Source organism: Sabethes cyaneus, chromosome 2, assembly GCF_943734655.1.
Source record: "Sabethes cyaneus chromosome 2, idSabCyanKW18_F2, whole genome shotgun sequence".
Taxonomy (NCBI): domain Eukaryota; kingdom Metazoa; phylum Arthropoda; class Insecta; order Diptera; family Culicidae; genus Sabethes; species Sabethes cyaneus.
In genome coordinates this window covers 237,422,086-237,440,211 of record NC_071354.1, presented here as the reverse complement: position 1 = coordinate 237,440,211, position 18,126 = coordinate 237,422,086, and the positions used below count along the sequence as shown (strand labels likewise).

Below are 18,126 nucleotides of genomic sequence, written 5' to 3'. Positions count from 1 at the left end.
CTCAATCCTAGTAGAAAAGGGACGCGAAAAAACTTGACGTTTCTATAGCGTAACCGCTTGCTTCGATCTAATCTCAGATGTTAAAATGCTCGAACTATAGAGGTAAATGGGCTGCCAGTGAAATCCTTTTAATTTGTAAAAGGCAGATCTTATTCGATGAATGATGATATTCGACGAATTTTTATGAATTGTTTTTGGACCAACCTGAAATTATAATAGATATATTTTTATAGTTCGACTAATAGCTCAACAAATTTGTTCCCCGACTGATCCACATGTCCTGACGATTTTCCACATTACAGCTTCTGCGTTGTGTATTTCGGGTTCTCCTTTCATCCTGGGAAATTTTGGGTTGGATGTCTGCTACTTTTCGCTCGAGTCTCCCCGCTAGAGCCGTTTGGTATTCTTTTATATAGTTCGGTTGACTATTTCTGTTAAAGGCTTGGGTTTCTGATATTTAAACCTGATTTCAGTTCCAAAGGGCTGGTGATTATCACAAGACCGGATCCTTCAACGCTGAGAAACGAAATCTAACAACTTACTGTTTCTGGTTTTATTATACATACTCTAAGGACTTTGTTTCTTCTCGCGTTTCAGTTCCTCTCGCCATATTGTTTCATTGTCCACCGACGTTAAAATACGTTTTGCCTGAAGTTCACTAGTTCTCGCATTACTATTAATATATATGTAGGTAGTAATAGTAGTAGTAAATAAATAAATAACATCACAACGCTTGCAGTTCAGTGTTCTTATCATCATTTGTTTCATAGTTTTTTTTTCTTCAACTTCCGCTGTTGGGTGTTCAACTTCCGCTGTGTTCGCGCAATATTAATTCGCACACCGAAGCACACTGCTCAGCTCGGGCGCTACCGTTTGTTTTTTTTCTTTATTTGTTCACACTTAACCTAAGAATAATTGTTCTGTTCTGTTGTTGTCTCAAAGAGATGTGTTAACTCTCCGAGTCAACGTTGCTAAAATTTATCTGTTTTTTTTTCTTTCTTGTTGTCTGTTTATTATAGATTTAATTCACTAAGTTGATACTGTTGATTTACGCCCTTTGCTTGCATTTTTGTTAATGTTTGTGTTTTTTTCTTGCTTGTTTTGTTTTGTTTGACAGCTTTCTCTACTCGATAATGATCACAATTATTGTTTCTTTTTAGAGTTGCAAAAAGTTGAGTTACTCTTGTCTTGTTTTTCTTTTCTTTTTGTTAGTTAATTTGGCCACTGTTGAAACGGTTGTTCACTGGTTGTCGTCGCCGGTCCTCCTCCGCTCGGAGCTCGCACCGGGGAGGACGAATATGGCACCGAGGAGGAGGAGGAGCAGGAAAAGGAGGACGCAACCGGGACGATCTCCGCCGCTAGCGACGACGAAGATGACATGGACGAATGCTGAGATGAATGCTGCGCCGGCAAGGAGGGATCGTTCTCTTCCATGCAGCTCTTGTTACGATGCCGGACGGCATCACCCTGGCTGTAGTGTCTGCCCCCGGCGGGGGACTGGTTTAGGTCGGATTTGTTTTTCTCAAAATACCTGGGAAAATGGGGAAAATGACTTTCATACCAAAAACAAATTCAGAAAATACTCACTTTCTTCTCGCCATGGCGAGCAACTGTTCCTTCCGTCGCTGCAGGATGCGCTCCCGTTCCTCCGAACTCTTGGAAAAGCGATCCCCCAGCGGAACGTCGTCGAAGCTTTCGTCGCGCAGCAAATGGTCGAAGTTGCCGAAAATGTTGGTACTCCGTTCGACCTCGTAACCGCTGCTGTTGCTCCCGGTCGAGGAAAGCGTCGACGCAGTCGACTCGTAGTGGGCACCCGAGCCGAGCTCACCATTCACGTCATTGACGTAGTACTGCGCTGTGCTGGACGATATGGCAGGAAAGTCCGCAACGCCCTCGACCGGCGTACTGTTGAAGCTGGTGCTATTGCTTATAATACTACCACTGTCGTTGCTGGAAAGGTTCGGGGTACTGGATGCGGTGTTCACGGTCGAATCATCGTCCAACAGATCGTCAAACTCTTGAAAACGCGCCGGCACCTGCAGACGTCCCTCGAGAATGTTATCGATCGTGACCTCGATCGAGCGGGAAATCTGCAGGTCGGCTATCAGTGTCGACAGTGGAAAGTGCGGGAACATTTCCTGCACGTGACGAGCCATGTTTCGGATTTGAGAGGTATGATTAGCTGCGGCCGTTTCCCGCGGGCTCGGTTCGTTTCGCAGGACAGAGTTTATGTGGGTCACCTCGACGGAGAAGTTCGGCAGCCAGGAGACGTACCGGGAACCGTTGAAATGGAAAAAGTGGTTGTTCGCTGTTCGGCCGGCCGGTTCCGTATCGTCGATACGGATTTCATTCGGCAGCAGATTGACGTTGTTCTGGTGAACGCTCAGCCCTAGCCGGCACGTCGGACAGCTGGTATCTTGCTCGAGCCACGATTGAAGACAGGAGCTAAAAATAAAAGTGCTTTAGACGTTGTTTTGAAGAAAACAGGTCCTCTAAACTTACTTGTGAAACAAATGCGAACATGGCAACTTGCGGGCGGTTTCCATCTTCTCCCAGCAGATCGCACAGTTATCGGAATTCTGCTTCAGATCGTCGGAAGTCGCCAGCGGGTAGCTCTTCTCCATGTGGTTCAAAACCCATAAATAGTTGCGGTGCTTCTTGATCTTTCGTTTGATTTCGTTAATCAGGTAGCGCAGCTGCATGATAATCACCAGACTGGCCATCGACAGGAAGATGTTGCTCCACAGCAGCATATGCAGATGATGGCCGAAGTCGACGATCAAGGCAGCCACCTCGAAGCACAGCTCAATATAGTAAGCCACAGGACCGCGTTTATCCCACGAAATCGCTGAAACGATCAACACCGAGAAGCGATTAATTAATTAGCGGTGCGAAATCGGTGTACGCCTGAATTTTAAAGCTCCATTAAACGGGCTGGCGTTTCGACAAATTTACAACGGCATGGCAGTCCACCGGGGCGTACCCAGGCTGGGGCACACCGAGGCACGTTTAATTTAATCGGCTGCGACTTTTGCGAGAAGTGAATCCAGTTTCAAGTCCAAATTACATTAAATTAATTAAATTTTAAGTATAGTTTCTAATAAATAAATATAGATAGAAATAGAATAGAAAAAGAGGTAAAAGGCAAGAGAGAAGCAAATAATATCGGGCACGAAAAATACGGAAGAAAAAAGCATGACAGAATGGAAAGGGAACATAAAAAAATGGGACATAATAAAAAAAGAAGAGTAAAAATGAGGGAAAACGAGTCAGAAACCGAGGACACTTTACACCAAAAGATGAAGAGCGGAAGTGATGGGTGAAAAAATGAGGTTAAAGAAGGAAATAATCACAAATAAAAAAAGTGAAAAAGAAATTAAGGGTAAATTGAACAAAAAATGAGAAAGAACTGGACAGAGAAAGAGAAAAAAGGAACAGAAAGGAGGATAATACGGAAGTGGGAAAAGGAGAAACGAGAATAGAAAAAGGAAAAAAACGGGAACGAAAATGAAAAGAAAAGACATAATGTATAAAACGAATGCAAACAGAACGTGACAGAAAAGGTCATCTGGACATAATAAGAGACGAACCCCGGGACCGAAAAAGTTGAAACTGGACAGAAAATGATAAGGAACGAGCAGGAACAGTGTAAAAATGAGCGTGAAAAGGAAGAAAAAAACAAGACAAATAACAAAAATCAGAGCTACGAAGGAAACATAAAGCAAAAGAAGAACGAGAACGAAACTAAGGATAATCTGTGGAGGAAAGCAGACTGAACGGCTCAAAAAATAAGAGAAAAGGTGGAAAAGAAATAGAGAAAATACGTGAGTAGAAAAATGGAGAAACGAACAAAAAAAAGTAAAAACGGGACAGAAGAAAAAAAATTTAAAACGAAAGACATAGAGGATAGAACGAAAAAACTGAGCGTTGCAGAAAGGATGCAAAGCAGAACATAAAAAGAAGGAGAACGGAACAGACAAATACGAAAAACGGAACAGAAAAGGAGTTAAAAAGCGACAAAAGAGGAAACCCGGAACCAAAAAAGTCAAAATGAAGGAAAGAAGGGAATTCAAGACCCAGCAAACAGGCGACAAACGGTAACGACAAAAATGGGAGAGAAAAAGAGGGAAAACGAGGCAAAGAACGAGGACACTTTACAGCCAAAGATGAAGAACGGAAATGAAGAAGGAAGAAGCAAAATGAGAGAAAAAAAAGGAAATAGCATAAAGAAAACGAAAAACGAGAAAGAAACTAAGGATAATTTGAACAAAAAGGTGAAAAACCGGGAGAGAAAAAAAAGAAAAGAAAAGTAAAAAACTACGGGAGCATAATATTGGAGAAACGAGTACAGAAAAAGAGGATAAACGGGAAGGAAAAAATAAAAAAATACCGGAAATGGAAGACATAAAGAATAAAAATGAAAAGCAAAAAAGAACGTGACAGTCAAAAATGAAAAGCAGGACATAGAATAAAAGGGAGAAAGAAAGTTGAAAAACGAAGAAAGGTAGAAAAAGGGAGTTAAAAAGCGAAAATAGTCGAAAATTGGGACCGAAAAAATTGAAACGGAACAGAAAATGACAAAACAAAACCAGAAGGAACAGAGGAAAAATTGACTAGAAAACGAAGAAATATACTTAGAAGAAAAATAACTTAGGAAGATGGCAAAAAACGAACATGCAACAGAGTATAAAAGTATCGATGAAAATGGAGAATAGAAAAATAGGTTAAAGGGGATATAAACTTAGGCAAAAAACGGGAAAATCGAACAGAAGAAAAGAAAAAGGAACTAAAGAAAAAGGTATACCGGAAGAGTAAAACTAGTGAAAAAACGAAGCAAAGACAAGAAAAAACGGGAACAAGAAAGAAACCAAGGAAAAACTAAACAGAAAAGGAAGAAAAACAATTGATGAAAAAGAAAAACAGTCATGATGAAAATCAGGATAGCGCAAGTGAAACAGAGGAAAACGAAAATTAGGATGAAAAAGGAGTTAAAAAATGCAAAAAAACGAAAACCTGGATCGAAAAACTCGAAACCAGAAAGAAGGAACAAGAAAAAAATGGAACAGATAAAATTCAGGACTCGGGAAAAGGCAAAACGTAAATGTGCAGAAAAGAAAATAGCAAAACGGTAGAATAAAACCTAAGAAAAGAGGGAAAAACGAGAAAATGAGGAAAACTGGATAAAAAGGAGAAAAAACAGAATAGAAAAAGAAGAAAAGTAGATACTGCGCGAGCATGGAAAAAGAAAAGGAGAAAAAACAAGAGAAAAGAATGGAAAGTATAAAAAATGGAGAGAAAAAACAGAAACCGGAAGACGTCGATAAAAAGGAAAAGCCAAGCAGAACGTAGCAGAAAAGGATGAAGAGCAGGACATAATAAAAGGAAGAACGGAACAGACGAAAATGAAAAACGGAATAGGAAAGGAGCTAGCGAAAAAAGACGGAAACCTGGACCGAAAAATTCAAAATGGGACGTAGAATAACAAAATGAAAATGAGAAGGAAGAGAGGAAAAATGGATCTGAAAACGAAGAAAAAACGGAACAGAGGAAATTCAGGACTCCGAAAAAGGGAGAAAGGGAGGCAACGAGGAGAAATGAAATGAAGAAAGAGTGGATAAAAACAAAAAGAAAACCGATAGAGGAAAATGGGAAACGGGATATAACGGGATTGGGCAAAAGAGGGGAAAATGGGACAAAACCAAAAAATAAACTAAAGAATTAAGCAAAACAGGGGAGAAAAAAAAAGGTAAAACGAAGCAAACCGAGAGAAAAGAAGGAACACGATGAAGAAAATGTGGTAGAAATTGGGACAAAAAAAGAAAAAAAGAAAACAGGACTAAAGAAAAAAGTCCTGTTTTCTTTTTTACTTTTTTTTGTCACAAAAAAAGGGAAATAAAAAAATAGAACGGAAAAGAAAAACTAGTTAAAAGCAAAAAAAACAATAAAAGAACGAAAGAAACAAGAACGAAAATGGAAACAAACTAGACAGATCAATGGGAAAACCTTGGATAAAAATGAAGAAATGAAAAGGAAAAAAATACGGGAGCAGGATAATAGAAAAACGAGATAAGAGAAAGAAAAAAATGGAGAGGAAAATGAAAACGGAGAACATGAAGGGTTGAAAGAAAGAGAAAAATAAAGCGTGATAGAAAAGGAAAAACAGAATAGAAAAAGAGTTTAAAACCGAAAAAAAAGATGCAAACAGGGACCGAAAAGCGAAAGAGAGAATGACAATAAGGCGAGAAAGAACAGAGGAAAATGGGCCTTTTTAGATCAAAGCGATCAAAAATTGAACAGAAAGAATTCAGGACTCGGGAATGGGGACAAATGGGACAAAAAAGTGGAGATCATAGAGAGAACTTGAGCAAAGCTTGGAGTAAAAGCAAAAAAAGCTGACTAAGGAAAAGGTGAAATGGAAGAAAACAGAGAAGAAAAAGGTAAAACGAAAAAGAAAAACTAGAGAAAAAAACGTTAAGGAAAACGAAAGAAACAAGGAAGAAAACGAGGACGCAACTGGAAGAAAAAGGAGGGGATGGGAGCAGGATAATGGAGAAACGTGAAGAATGGAATGAATGGAGAAGGATGGAGGATAAAACGGAAAAGACGAAAAAGAGTCAAAGAAGAGTAAGCGATAGCATTTTAAAAGCGGGACAGAAAAGATATGAAAACTGGAGGGAAAAAGTCTGTACTTGGGACCGAAATGCTTTAAACGAGACATAAAAACACAATAAACGGGCCTGAAAACGAGGTAAAACGGAAGAAAAAGACGGAAAATGAAACATTAAAAACCAGAATAAAGAAAAAAAGCGAAAACATGGGACAGGAAATGAAGAAAAATCGAATTGAGAAAGAGAAAACAGCGAATATAAGAAAAACTACTATATGAGAGGGAAAACGAGACAAAAAAATGAATACGGAACAGAAACCAGCAAGAGAAACCATTCGAGCAACAAAGAATAGTGGGAGGAAAAAGAAAGAAAACCGATGGAGGAATTGAGGGAGAGAAGAAAGATCGGAAATGGGAAAATGGGACAGAAATAGAAGAAAAGACAGATAGGAAAAACGAAACATAAAAAGGAGAAAAACGGGAAATGAAAAAGCGGAAAACATGAACTAAAGAGAAAGGGCAAAAGAGGGAGCCAGCAGCAGAATAAACGTGACAGAAAAAAGAATGAAACGAGTGAAAAACGCGAGGAAAAACAGAACTACAATTAAGACATGGGCCTGAAAACGAAGAAAAGCGGAAAACACAAAACAAAAAATGGAACAGAGGAAATTCAGGACTCAGGAAAAGGGCGAAAAACGGAATAGGCAACAAAGAAAAAAAACGGATAAAAGGAAAATGAGAAAATAGACCAAAAGGGATATGAAAAGAAAACTAGGGCAAAAATGGAACAGAGAAAAAGAAAATCGGGTTGAAGAAAAAGGAAAACGGAAGAGAGGAACTAGGCATAAGTAGAAAAAACTATAAAGAAAATGAAGGAATAGAGAAAGAGAATGAGGAGAAAAGGAACAAAATAAGGGAAAAACGTAATAGAGAAGGCAGAAAAGTAAAGGAGAAAATACGGGAGTAGGATAACGGAGAAACGAGAACAGAAAAAGGGGGTAAAAAATCGAGACAATACTGAAAACAGAAAGCCAAATGAGGCAAATGGGGTATACCCCAGAAAAGAAAACCAGGAAAAGAGAAAAGAAAAGGAGTTGAAAAGTGATAGTTAAAGTGGAATACAAAAGAGATGAAAACTGGGACCGAAAAAAAGAAAAAATCAAAACGCGACAGACAAAACATGACAAAAAACGAGACAGGAAGAACGGGAGTTAGAAACGGAAGAAAAAGGAAAAATGGAACAGAGTAAAAGGAGTAAAATGGGATAAAAAATCTGAAAATGATACAGAAGATTATGAAAAGGAAAATAGGAAAAATTCAAGTAAAAGACCGGGAAATAAAAACAGGAACCGAAGAGGAAAGGGGAAAACGGAGGCCACCAATAGAATAACCGTGATAAAAAGAAAAGCAAGACATTAGAAAGAGGAAAAACGGAACAGACAAAATGAGAAACGATAATGAAAAGACAAAATGAGAAACGTTTTTGTCACCCCCCTTCCTTGGAAATTGGCCTGACGAATCGAGGGGCAGAAAAATAATTTGTAGGACACGTGTTAATTTTTTTTATAAAATCAGTTGTCTGTCGGCTCTATAGCCTGGAAAATCGAAAAATGAGTGTATGAGTTGAGTTAACACTTCTAGCACGAAATAGAAATGAGAATTCAAACAGCGGAATTTCCGAAAATCGACCAAAAAATTATTCTTTCGTTTCTATCTGTTTTTCGTAGATTTTTGCATGAAAAATAATAACGTATATATTAAAAGCAAGAATAGATTTGGTTTTCGCGTTTAAACTTTAAGTAAAAATACCTAAAATCCATTTTTTTTGCTCGATTAAAAAATTCTTTGTTTTTTTTTCGCCAAGCCTCCCCCCACCCCTTCAGTGGCCCAACACCGGAGGGACAAAAACTTTTTTTAAATATTTGTAATTGCCTAAAATAAGTTAAAAAAAGACGAAAACTGGAAACGAAAACAAAGAGAGTAAGAGAACTAAAAAGTCGGAATACGTGAAAGAAAACCAGAAAAACACGACTGAAAATAAGAAAAAAGCGAACAGGAAACAAAGAAAAACGAAACAATGAAAAAGAGAACGTAGAGAAAAAAAAATGAAAGAAAAAGAGGAAAAACGGCGGAAAACTGAGATCTAGAACCAACTAAACGAAACAGAAAAGAGGTAAACCTAATTTTAAGTAAAACTTTATATTTAGCTTCGTGTCCATATCTGGTTTGAAGTAAAACTTCTAGTTTAAATCCATGTTTAATTTAATGTTCAATGCCAAGCTCAATTTGCAGTCCAATTGCATGTCCATTGCGCTCGGACATTCAAATCGAATTGAAACCTAATGTTAGGTTCAAGTTTAAGTTTAAGTAACAATTAGAATAGGTACTAATTTCAAATCCAATTCCAATTTTAATTTATATTCAATTTCAAAAAAAAAATCAAAATTTAAATTAAAATCAAAGCTTTAAATGCTGTTTTGGGCCCGATTTCTTATCTAGTTCCAGTGCAAATTACTCTAAATTTAAGTCCAATTTTAAACCCAATTTTAAGACCAAATTTCCAGTACAATATGAAGTAAAACTTCTAGCCCAAATTAACCCAAATTCATGTCTAATTTAATGGTCTATGTCAAGTCCGATTCAAAATTCAATTTCAACTCTAATTTGTAGTGAAATTTAAACTTTTAGTTTAAATCCAATTACTCCCGTTAGTCTGGAGTTTTCTACCTAATCGGTCGCTATTTTTATGATAAGTAATAACAGATTCACCATCCTATGATTACTCGCTTTTCGTCAAGTCAAAAGTTTCTTCTAAAAGCTCGGGTGCCCCACCTTTTGTTAATTTCTGGGCACGCTAGTGTCATGCACGGTACGACGGCGATCAGGGCGAGACGAGACGGTGATAGTAATTCGGCATGACTAATCGCACTCATCCGCTCTCGCTCTCCCCTCGTTTATTGTACCATTGCATTGCTGGTTGATTGTTGATGGATTCGGTGATCGCCACCGACTAAGCGCTGCGCGCTAATTAATCCACCGGCTGACAAGTGGCGCCTCCTGTTTGCTGTGTAATTAGCGAAACGCCTCGGATGGGGAAGGTAAATCTCCGATTTAGGCATTTCAACCGTAAAAGGAGATAATCGCACACATTTCGTTTGGTACAAGTTTGAATTTACTTACATTCATGGCTTATTCCTCCCTGGCGCATATCGTATAGGAACATTGCATAGCGGATCAGCACGTGTAGGGTTCGTATCGAGAGCAGGACACACTGAAACGAAAGAAAAAAAGAATAAACAGACCATTTAGATACGTACTAATTTAAACTAAATCATAAAAAAATCGTCAGACTACGGCAAACTAGTTGCTACATGAGTAATCGAAGGCCGCAGCGGTCAAGTGTAACACATGACTGGTTTGGAACAATTATATTCCGGCTTAGCAGCCGGCCGGTTAGTTGGTTGGATTCCAAGCAAACCCGCTACTGGAGCTACTGAATAATGCAACACTTAGTAGTGGCTTCTCCTGTAGCTAGAGGTGAACGGTGACGTTATTGTTTTAGGTTCGTTTATCGCGTCCCAACCGGTTAGTAACTAATTTGTGGCAGGTAACTGGTTCTGTTCTGTTAGACGATTCATTTACATTCGAATTTGCGGTGACGTCCGTTACAGTGAATTTCGTATTCCAAAACATACGTCCGAAGTGAAATAATTTACGGGCAATTTTTCGATCGAAACGTCTGAATGTTTTGAACGAACACACTCGAATTAGATACCCTGCAAGGATCGGAATTCATACTTCCGATTTAAATACCTAACGAAGCTAGATAGTAAAATATTCAGTTTAGATGGTCGTTCGACACACGGAAACCTAACGTGAGACGTGTGCCCTTTGAGGTTCATGGTGGATTTTAACCTCTACATGCGCGCACGAACAGTTCGATCTCTGTCTTCGAAGCCTTGTAAGTCTCGTGGTGTTATCAAATCCCTTGATTAATTGGTGCTTATGGAAATTAAAACTGTGCTTTATAAATAGATTTTTGCTCATTTAGATTCGTATATAAATAACAGTGATTTTCGACAAGCGATGATAACCCGGCAACCGTGATCTTGATATAAATCAAGATGATAAGGTTATGATCAAAACTTCGTTAAACCGAGTGTTGGTTGATTAAATTTTCGCTAAAAAATCAAATTCTTTTTCTTTTTAAAGCTTAATTAGTTTGAGTAATAGAAAAATTCGACTAATCTTCCAGTTGACAGAATTCGCACTACCAGCTTCAAGCTGTTTCCTCTTCCGGATATCGTATAAAAACGCTAGCCCAGGAGGCCGTTTGCAGTCCTTCTTGACGTAGATTCCGACCGCGTTCAACAACCAGCGTTGCTGATTACAGTCAGTCGTCTGCGGCTGGTTAACAAGTAAGACTTAGGCGATTCTTTGTGGCTGTAATACGGATTTCGCACAAATGGCGATCCTGAAAGGATAGTTCCTATTTTAGCAGAATTAATCAGATTCGTTGTTCAGGTTTACATGAAAGAATTGCCCAAGAAAACCGGAACCGCGGGTGAAAAAGTGCTACGTTGACAAAAATTAACCAAAATTTTTGAGGTAAAATTCCACCTCCATTTCCATGCGATCGTTTTACTTCCCAGGTACATACGACTATCAGCTACACATACAATACACTAAAAGAAAACATTGAAAATATTTAGGAGGAAAAGGCAAAAGAATAACACCCATTTAAACTGCCGAGTGAGTCTACTAAAACAGCTGCGAAATAAGCAAGGTAAGAAGTAACTTCTTTTCAGCTCAACTTTTGGTGGGACCAAACCACCCGAGAGCGGTGGCAGCAGCGAGCGAGTGGCACTATGGAAAACAGACATGAAGGAAGGCCCTGTAGACGCGGAAATTGTGAACTACGCGAACACAATCAGGTGCTGGTTTTCGCAATCCCACAATAGTTTTGATATCTGTTGACCCATTCACTCACCCATGGTAACCAAAATGGGTTCTATGGGGCCATAAACTGAAATGATTCGGTACAATCATTGCTTGTTCGGTACGACCATAGATGCATGAAATGATTCGGTACGACCGTTGTTGAATAAAGTAAATATCTGATGATGGTCGAACGAAACGCAAACAGTAAGCCGAAACGTAATCACTGACTTACTTACTCAATTGAGCACACGTCTTCTGACAAGGCCTGCGTAGCATAATTCCTCCATCTAATTCGGTCCATGGCAGCTGGTCTCCAGTTTCGCGGGCACCCAGTGTTCGCAAGATCCCGTTCTACCTGGTCGTACCACTGCGCTCGCTATTCCTCTCTTCGTTTTATTCCTACCGGATTCGATTCGAAAACCATTTTTGCAGGATAGTTATCCGGTATTCTAGCAACATGTCCTGCCCAACGTATCCGTTCAGCTTTACTCACTTTCTGAATATTGGGTTCGCCGTTGAGACGCTCGAGCTCGTGATTCATTCTTCGCCTCCATACATCGTTCTCTTGCATGCCGCCAGAGATGGTTCTTAGCATCTGCCGTGGGAAAACTCCGAGTACTCGTAGGTCCTCCTCTAGCAGTGTCCACCTTTCGTTACCGTAGCGTAGAGGATAACTGGTCTAAATAGCATATAAATTGACTGGTTTTATTGAAAATCGTGCCCCACATTTCTATTGGCACTCGTCTTATAACACCTTCAAGCGCAATGTTGAATAGCAGGCAGGAAAGACTATCTCCTTGTCGAAGTTCCCTGCGAGATTCGATTGGGTCCGACAATCCATCCGAGATTTTCACACAGCACTGGATCCCATCCATCGTAACCATGATAAGTCTAGTAAGCTTACCCGGGAAGCCGTTTTCGTCTAGAATTTTGTAGGGCTCTTACACTATCATATCAGGTACGTGGGATTCTGAATTCACCGCACTGGAGGATTTGCCGCAGGGTGAAGATTTAATCCGCTGTAGACCGACCCTCCATGAAGCCGTTCTGATAATTTCCCACAAATCTATTGGCTATTAGCCAATACTTGGGACAGCTCGTTATAGGCGGCATTCAGGATAGTGGTCGCTCGGTAGTTCTCCCAATCCAGTTTAACCAACTTGTCCGGACTCATTTTAATAAGTTCTGCTCCTTTCCATCCATCCTTTCCCGCTCCTTTGTTGTTCTTCAGCCGCTGGGTGGCTTCTTTAACTTCCCTTATCGAAACGTAATCAACAAAGTTTAATATTTCAACCGATCGAAATCAATTTGAATACATGCAGTCATGCACATAAAAACGCGGTGACTAAAACCAAATCATTGTGAAATAAAGTGTATGGTTCGGTACGACCATAGATGGCTGAAATGGTTAGCTACGACCATTGATAAATAAAATGGTTAGGTACGATCATTGTGGAATGAATTATATGGTTCGGTACGACCATAGTTAGATGAAAAGGCCTGATCCATGTCAGATCATAGTTGAATGAAATGGTTTGATACGCATTGGTAAATAAAGTGGTTTTGTACGATCATTCGAAAAGATCGCTTTAATGGATTATGAAGCAGTTTTACTAGTTTAAGCTATTGCTTTATTTGGATTTTTGGCAGATAAAATGGTTGGCCCATTTTAAACCACTCCTGATTGTTACCGAAGACTGTAATATATAAAAAAGAGACACAGAAGGTGAGTAATATGTTAAGTGGAAATGAACAAACGTGAAGTCAAATTTCCTTTTAGGCGTACCCTATGAGTCGAAATATCCTCAATGCCATGAGTAGGAGTAGGAGTAAGAGTAGGAGTAGGAGTAGGAGTAGGAGTAGGAGTAGGAGTAGGAGTAGGAGTAGGAGTAGGAGTAGGAGTAGGAGTAGGAGTAGGAGTAGGAGTAGGAGTAGGAGTAGGAGTAGGAGTAGGAGTAGGTATAGGTATAGGAGTAGGGTAGAGTAGAGTAAAGAAGAGTAGAGTAGATCCAATTTGATCCAGTGTTAAAAGCTCCTCCAAAAAGGCCTATAAATTTATAGGCAAAGCTAATTGTTTATGGGTCGGAGCTCCAGCGAAGAAACCCAGATTCATTTATTTGATCAATTGCAAACTTCCAAAAAGACTTCGGATTCCATTTCAATTTTCCTTTTTTCTGCCCTCTACTCACCTTCGTTGCCTGTCCCATTTTGCGACCAATTCCCGAGTGCTGAATTTCCTTTGCTCGACTTTTTCGCTTTTTACCTCCTTTTCGTTTTCACTTGTTTCGTTCTTCCTCTTGTTTGGTCCTTCTTTTCATCGTTTTCTGTCACGTTGTTTTTCTTTTTCGTTCTATCCTTCATATCTTTCGTTTTCAATAGAGAAACGTTTCAGCGTTTTCAGAGAACATTCCTTTTTATTGTTTTTCCTTTTCTGTCCCGTTTTCATTCTTGTTTGACCCGTTTTTATTTTTTTCTGTCCAGTTTATCCTTATCTTTTCTCGTTCTTCGTTTTCTTTATGTTATTTCATTTTTTTTCTTGTCTCTACGGTTCTTAATCTTTTGCTGTAAAGTGTCCTCGCTTTTCCTTCTAGTTCATTTTTTTCGTTTTACCACTTTTCATTTTTCATCCTATTTCTTCATTTTCAGGCCAATTTTTCCAATGTTCTTTCTTCAAGAAAAACATCCTAGAAAACAAAGAAAAACGGAACAGAGATAATTCAGGACTTAGGAAAAGGACAAAAACAAGGAACAGGCAATGAAGGAAAAGAAAACGGAGAAAGAGCGAGAAAAAAATTTTATGAAAGAAACGAGGAAAATAATAGGCCAAAATAGTGGGGGATGTAAAAGCAGCAAAACATGGGAAAGTTAAAACAGGAGACTAGAAAAAAGAAGAAAAACCATCAAAAACGAAGGAATCTAGAAAAAAATTACGACAAACTGAACAAAAGAGGAGAAAAATTTAATAGGAAAGGAAAAAGTACGGGAGCAGGATAATGAAGAAACGAGAACAGCAAAAGAAAAAAAAACTTTGAAAAAATTGAAACGGATGATAACAGGGATAAAACGGAAAAGCAAAACATAAAAACTTTAAAGAAAAACAGGAGTTAAAGCAGTTGGCGATAAAAGTTTAAAATCCGAATGGGGAAGAAACGAAAACTGGACCGAAAAAAAAGAAAAAAGCTGAAACGGGACAGACGAAAATTGACCACGAAAAAACGAGACGTAAAAAGAGAATAGCCGGGCTTGATAACGATGTTAAACGGAAGAAAAAACCGAAGAACAGTACCAACGGCAATCAGTGCAAAGGGAGAGGGTGAAGAAACTTGACCAAAAAAGAAGAGAAAAAGAGATAACAGAAGAACAGCGAAAAGAAGAAAAACTAAAGCGAGCAAGAAGGAAAACGAGTCAAGAAAAGGAATTTGGAATAGAAGACAAGAGAAACCGAAAGGGAAAAGAAAAATAGTAAGAAAGAAAAAAAAGAAAGCCAATAAAACGAAGAAAACGGAAAAAAAGTCCAACGGGATATTCAATTGAGAAACGAAATCAGAAAAAAAGGAAAAACGGAACATAAAAACAAAAAAAAAATGAATGTTGGAAAAGAGACATAAAAACAAAAAAAAAGAAGAAAATGAGACAAAAAAGAAGAAAAGAAAATATGATGAAAAACGAAACGGACCTAAACGAGAATGAAAACAGACCAAAGACGAAACCTGTAAACCTGTAAAGAAAACGAGAAGAAAAAATCGGAATATGGAAAGAAAATAACGAAAAACTAGTGAAAAAGATAAGGAAAATCAGAAATGAAAATAAGTAAAAAGGCTCCAGCACACAAAGAAAAATGGAAGAAACAAGGAGGCCCAAGTTTGAAAACTGGAATAAAAAGCGAGAAACATGAACCGAAGAGGAAAGGCTAAAACAGGAGCCAACAGCTTATTCGTGACAGAAAAAAAGAAAAACGACACAACAAAAAGAAGACAAACGGAACAGACGACAACAAAAAACGAGAATAAAAGAAGTTAAAAGGAGTTTAAAAAAGACGAAAATACCAAAAGGGTTTAGAAAAAGACGAAAAGGGAAAAAGAGAACAAAACAGTCAGAATACGAAAAACAAGTGAAACATGGAATAGAAAACGGACACGAAAGAAAAAGAGGAAAACCGGTGGGAAATTGAGACCAAAAAAACAAGAAAACGAAACAGAAAAGAGGTAATACGTTTAGTTTCGTGTCCTTGTCTGGTTTGAAGTAAAATTTCTAGTTCAAATCCAAGTTTAATTTAAATGTGCAATACCAAGCACAATTTCCAGTCCAATAGCATGTCCGGTTTTAGGCGTAATTTCAAGCCTAATTTTAGACCTAATTTTAGGTTCAAGCTTAACTTTAAGTAACAATTGGAATACTAATTTCAAATCCAAAATTCATATCCATTTTCAAAAACAAAAAAAAAAATTAAGTCCAATTCAAATCAAAACTTCAAATGCTGTTTCAAGCCCGATTTCTTGTCTAGTTCCATTGCAAATTACTCTAAATTTAAGTCTAATTTTAAGTCTATGTCAAGTCCGGTTCGAAATTCAGTTTCAACTCTAATTTGTAGTAAAATTTAAACTTTTATTTTAAATCCAATTACTCCCGTCAGTCCGGTGTTTTCAACCTAATTGGCTAATACTTTTGTGATAAGTAAAATATATTACAGTTCAAAATTAACAAATAAAAGATATATTTTAAAACCCTAAAAAGGTTCCAATCCGAGACCGAAACGTTGGCATAAAATACAAGCAATTTCTCAATCTGTTATTGTTTTTGTGGTTATTCGGGATGCTGCAAAAATGCTCTAATTTTTTTAGGATTGTATTGGGGTTAGTTTTAATCAGTAAAATAATGGCAACACTAACGGCATATAGTCGTTGTGCCCTGAATCACTTAGCTAAAAAATTTCCCTGCAGTTGATCATGCAAAAGTGTCACTATCACTAAATAAATATCGATTCTCATTCAGATGGAAGTTTTATTCCACACTCCTGAAAAGTTTCCGGTTACTGATTCGATTCTACCTCATCTTCAGCTTATCAGTTCAAATGCAGTTCAAACCAAGGTTAAGCTCTCTTGCGCTGCAGCCAACTTTTGTTAGCAAATACAAGCGACTATCTTTAGAAAAGGACAATTTGCAATGGAAGTATGTATTCTGAAGAGGGTTTGTCATTACCACAATACAAACATGAAGTACATAATTGCGGAAGAAAATCCAATTACATATTCAAAATCATTTTTCAAATATATCATGCATCTCATGCAATGCACCTTCAAGGGACCGAACCAAAATCACCTTGGCCCCATTTTTTGCACTCCGCTCTGCATTGAGTCAACCGGAATCAGAACGATCTTACGCGGCTGATTGTAGGTAGTGTAGGTAATATGCGCGAAAATAATTCCAGCGTCGACCCTCATTTCACCGTGGTGCACATTTTTTTTATCGCTCTCCTCACTGCATCCCGGTCGACCTTTTCTCGAGTCGAGAACATGCCAATCATGTTGCGATGCTTAATGTCCAACCGACCTCTAAAGTTAGTGGCGGAAAATAAGAAAGAAAGAAAGAAAGACTGACCCGCCGACCCCCAGGCAGGCACCACCATTACCGTCACCGCCCGCCGTCGCGTGTGTGAAAAATGCTTTTCTTCCTTTTTCCCGTCTCGCAAAAGTTCAAGGCAATTCCGCTACTACTGCTGCTGCTGCTGTCCCTGCTAAAACGTAAACTCTCATTGCGGCGCGGTGACCTCTGCTTTGGTTACCGACCGCGACACAAGCGACCGGTCTCGGCCATTTGGCCCAACAGCACAACCGGAAGCCTCCAAAGAGCTAGCTCTCTGTGTACGATGTGTAATGCACGGTTTGTTGGTACGTGTGCTGTGCATGTCGGAAGAAATGCTGTCTTTTCTTTATTTTATAATCTGCCACACAGCCTTCACGACTGACTTCATCGGGTAATTGGCTGCCGACTTACCTTCGCCAGAGTCATTCCTATCATTGGAGCGATTACAGTGCAGGAATGAAAATGTTCATGATGATTTATTTTAAGTATTCGAAAATGTTGTTCAAAATTTTTTTTATTGTTTGAGAAAGATTTCTATCTTATTATTCAATGCGAAATTCGCAATTGAACTAGTATTTTAATAAGTAGCATGAAGAATATGTCAATGCCTAAGCCCGTTAGCAAAAAACAAACAAACAACCATTTGCGGTGTACATTCGTCATTCCATAAACTGTTCGACTTCCATTTATTCAAATCATGCAGCAAAATATTACGACTTTGACCATCAGTCGTACTGGCGGAGTTGATATCCGCGTCAGGGGGTATTTTGGGTGGAAGACGAGTGGCTGGGAGGGGGTGGGGGGATATTCGTTAAGGTGGCCGCAAGCACGCAATGCTACACACCGCACTCGGGCGACATGAATTGACGAAATGTTGCGTGATTGGAATAATTAAAGTATTCCATTCCGTCGATTAGATTCGGCGGTAAACCTGGCCTGCGGGCAGCCTAGAGCGGTCGGTCGGTCGGTTGACGGTCCGTGTGTGTGTCGTCGTG

General features: G+C 38.9%; 1 protein-coding gene across 1 annotated transcript in view; it reads right to left on the bottom strand.

The window, feature by feature from the left end:
* Nucleotides 1-552: 552 nt before the first annotated feature.
* LOC128738932 (E3 ubiquitin-protein ligase AMFR-like) overlaps nucleotides 553-18,126 on the bottom strand; it is a 118,287-nt gene continuing 100,713 nt past the window's right edge. The window contains exons 7-10 of the mRNA XM_053834426.1: nucleotides 9,788-9,878; nucleotides 2,503-2,848; nucleotides 1,588-2,445; nucleotides 553-1,531 (exon numbers count right to left, since the gene is read on the bottom strand). Of these exons, the coding sequence (XP_053690401.1) occupies nucleotides 1,213-1,531; nucleotides 1,588-2,445; nucleotides 2,503-2,848; nucleotides 9,788-9,878 (1,614 nt within the window). The 3' untranslated portion in view covers nucleotides 553-1,212. The remainder of the gene's footprint in view (nucleotides 1,532-1,587; nucleotides 2,446-2,502; nucleotides 2,849-9,787; nucleotides 9,879-18,126) is intronic.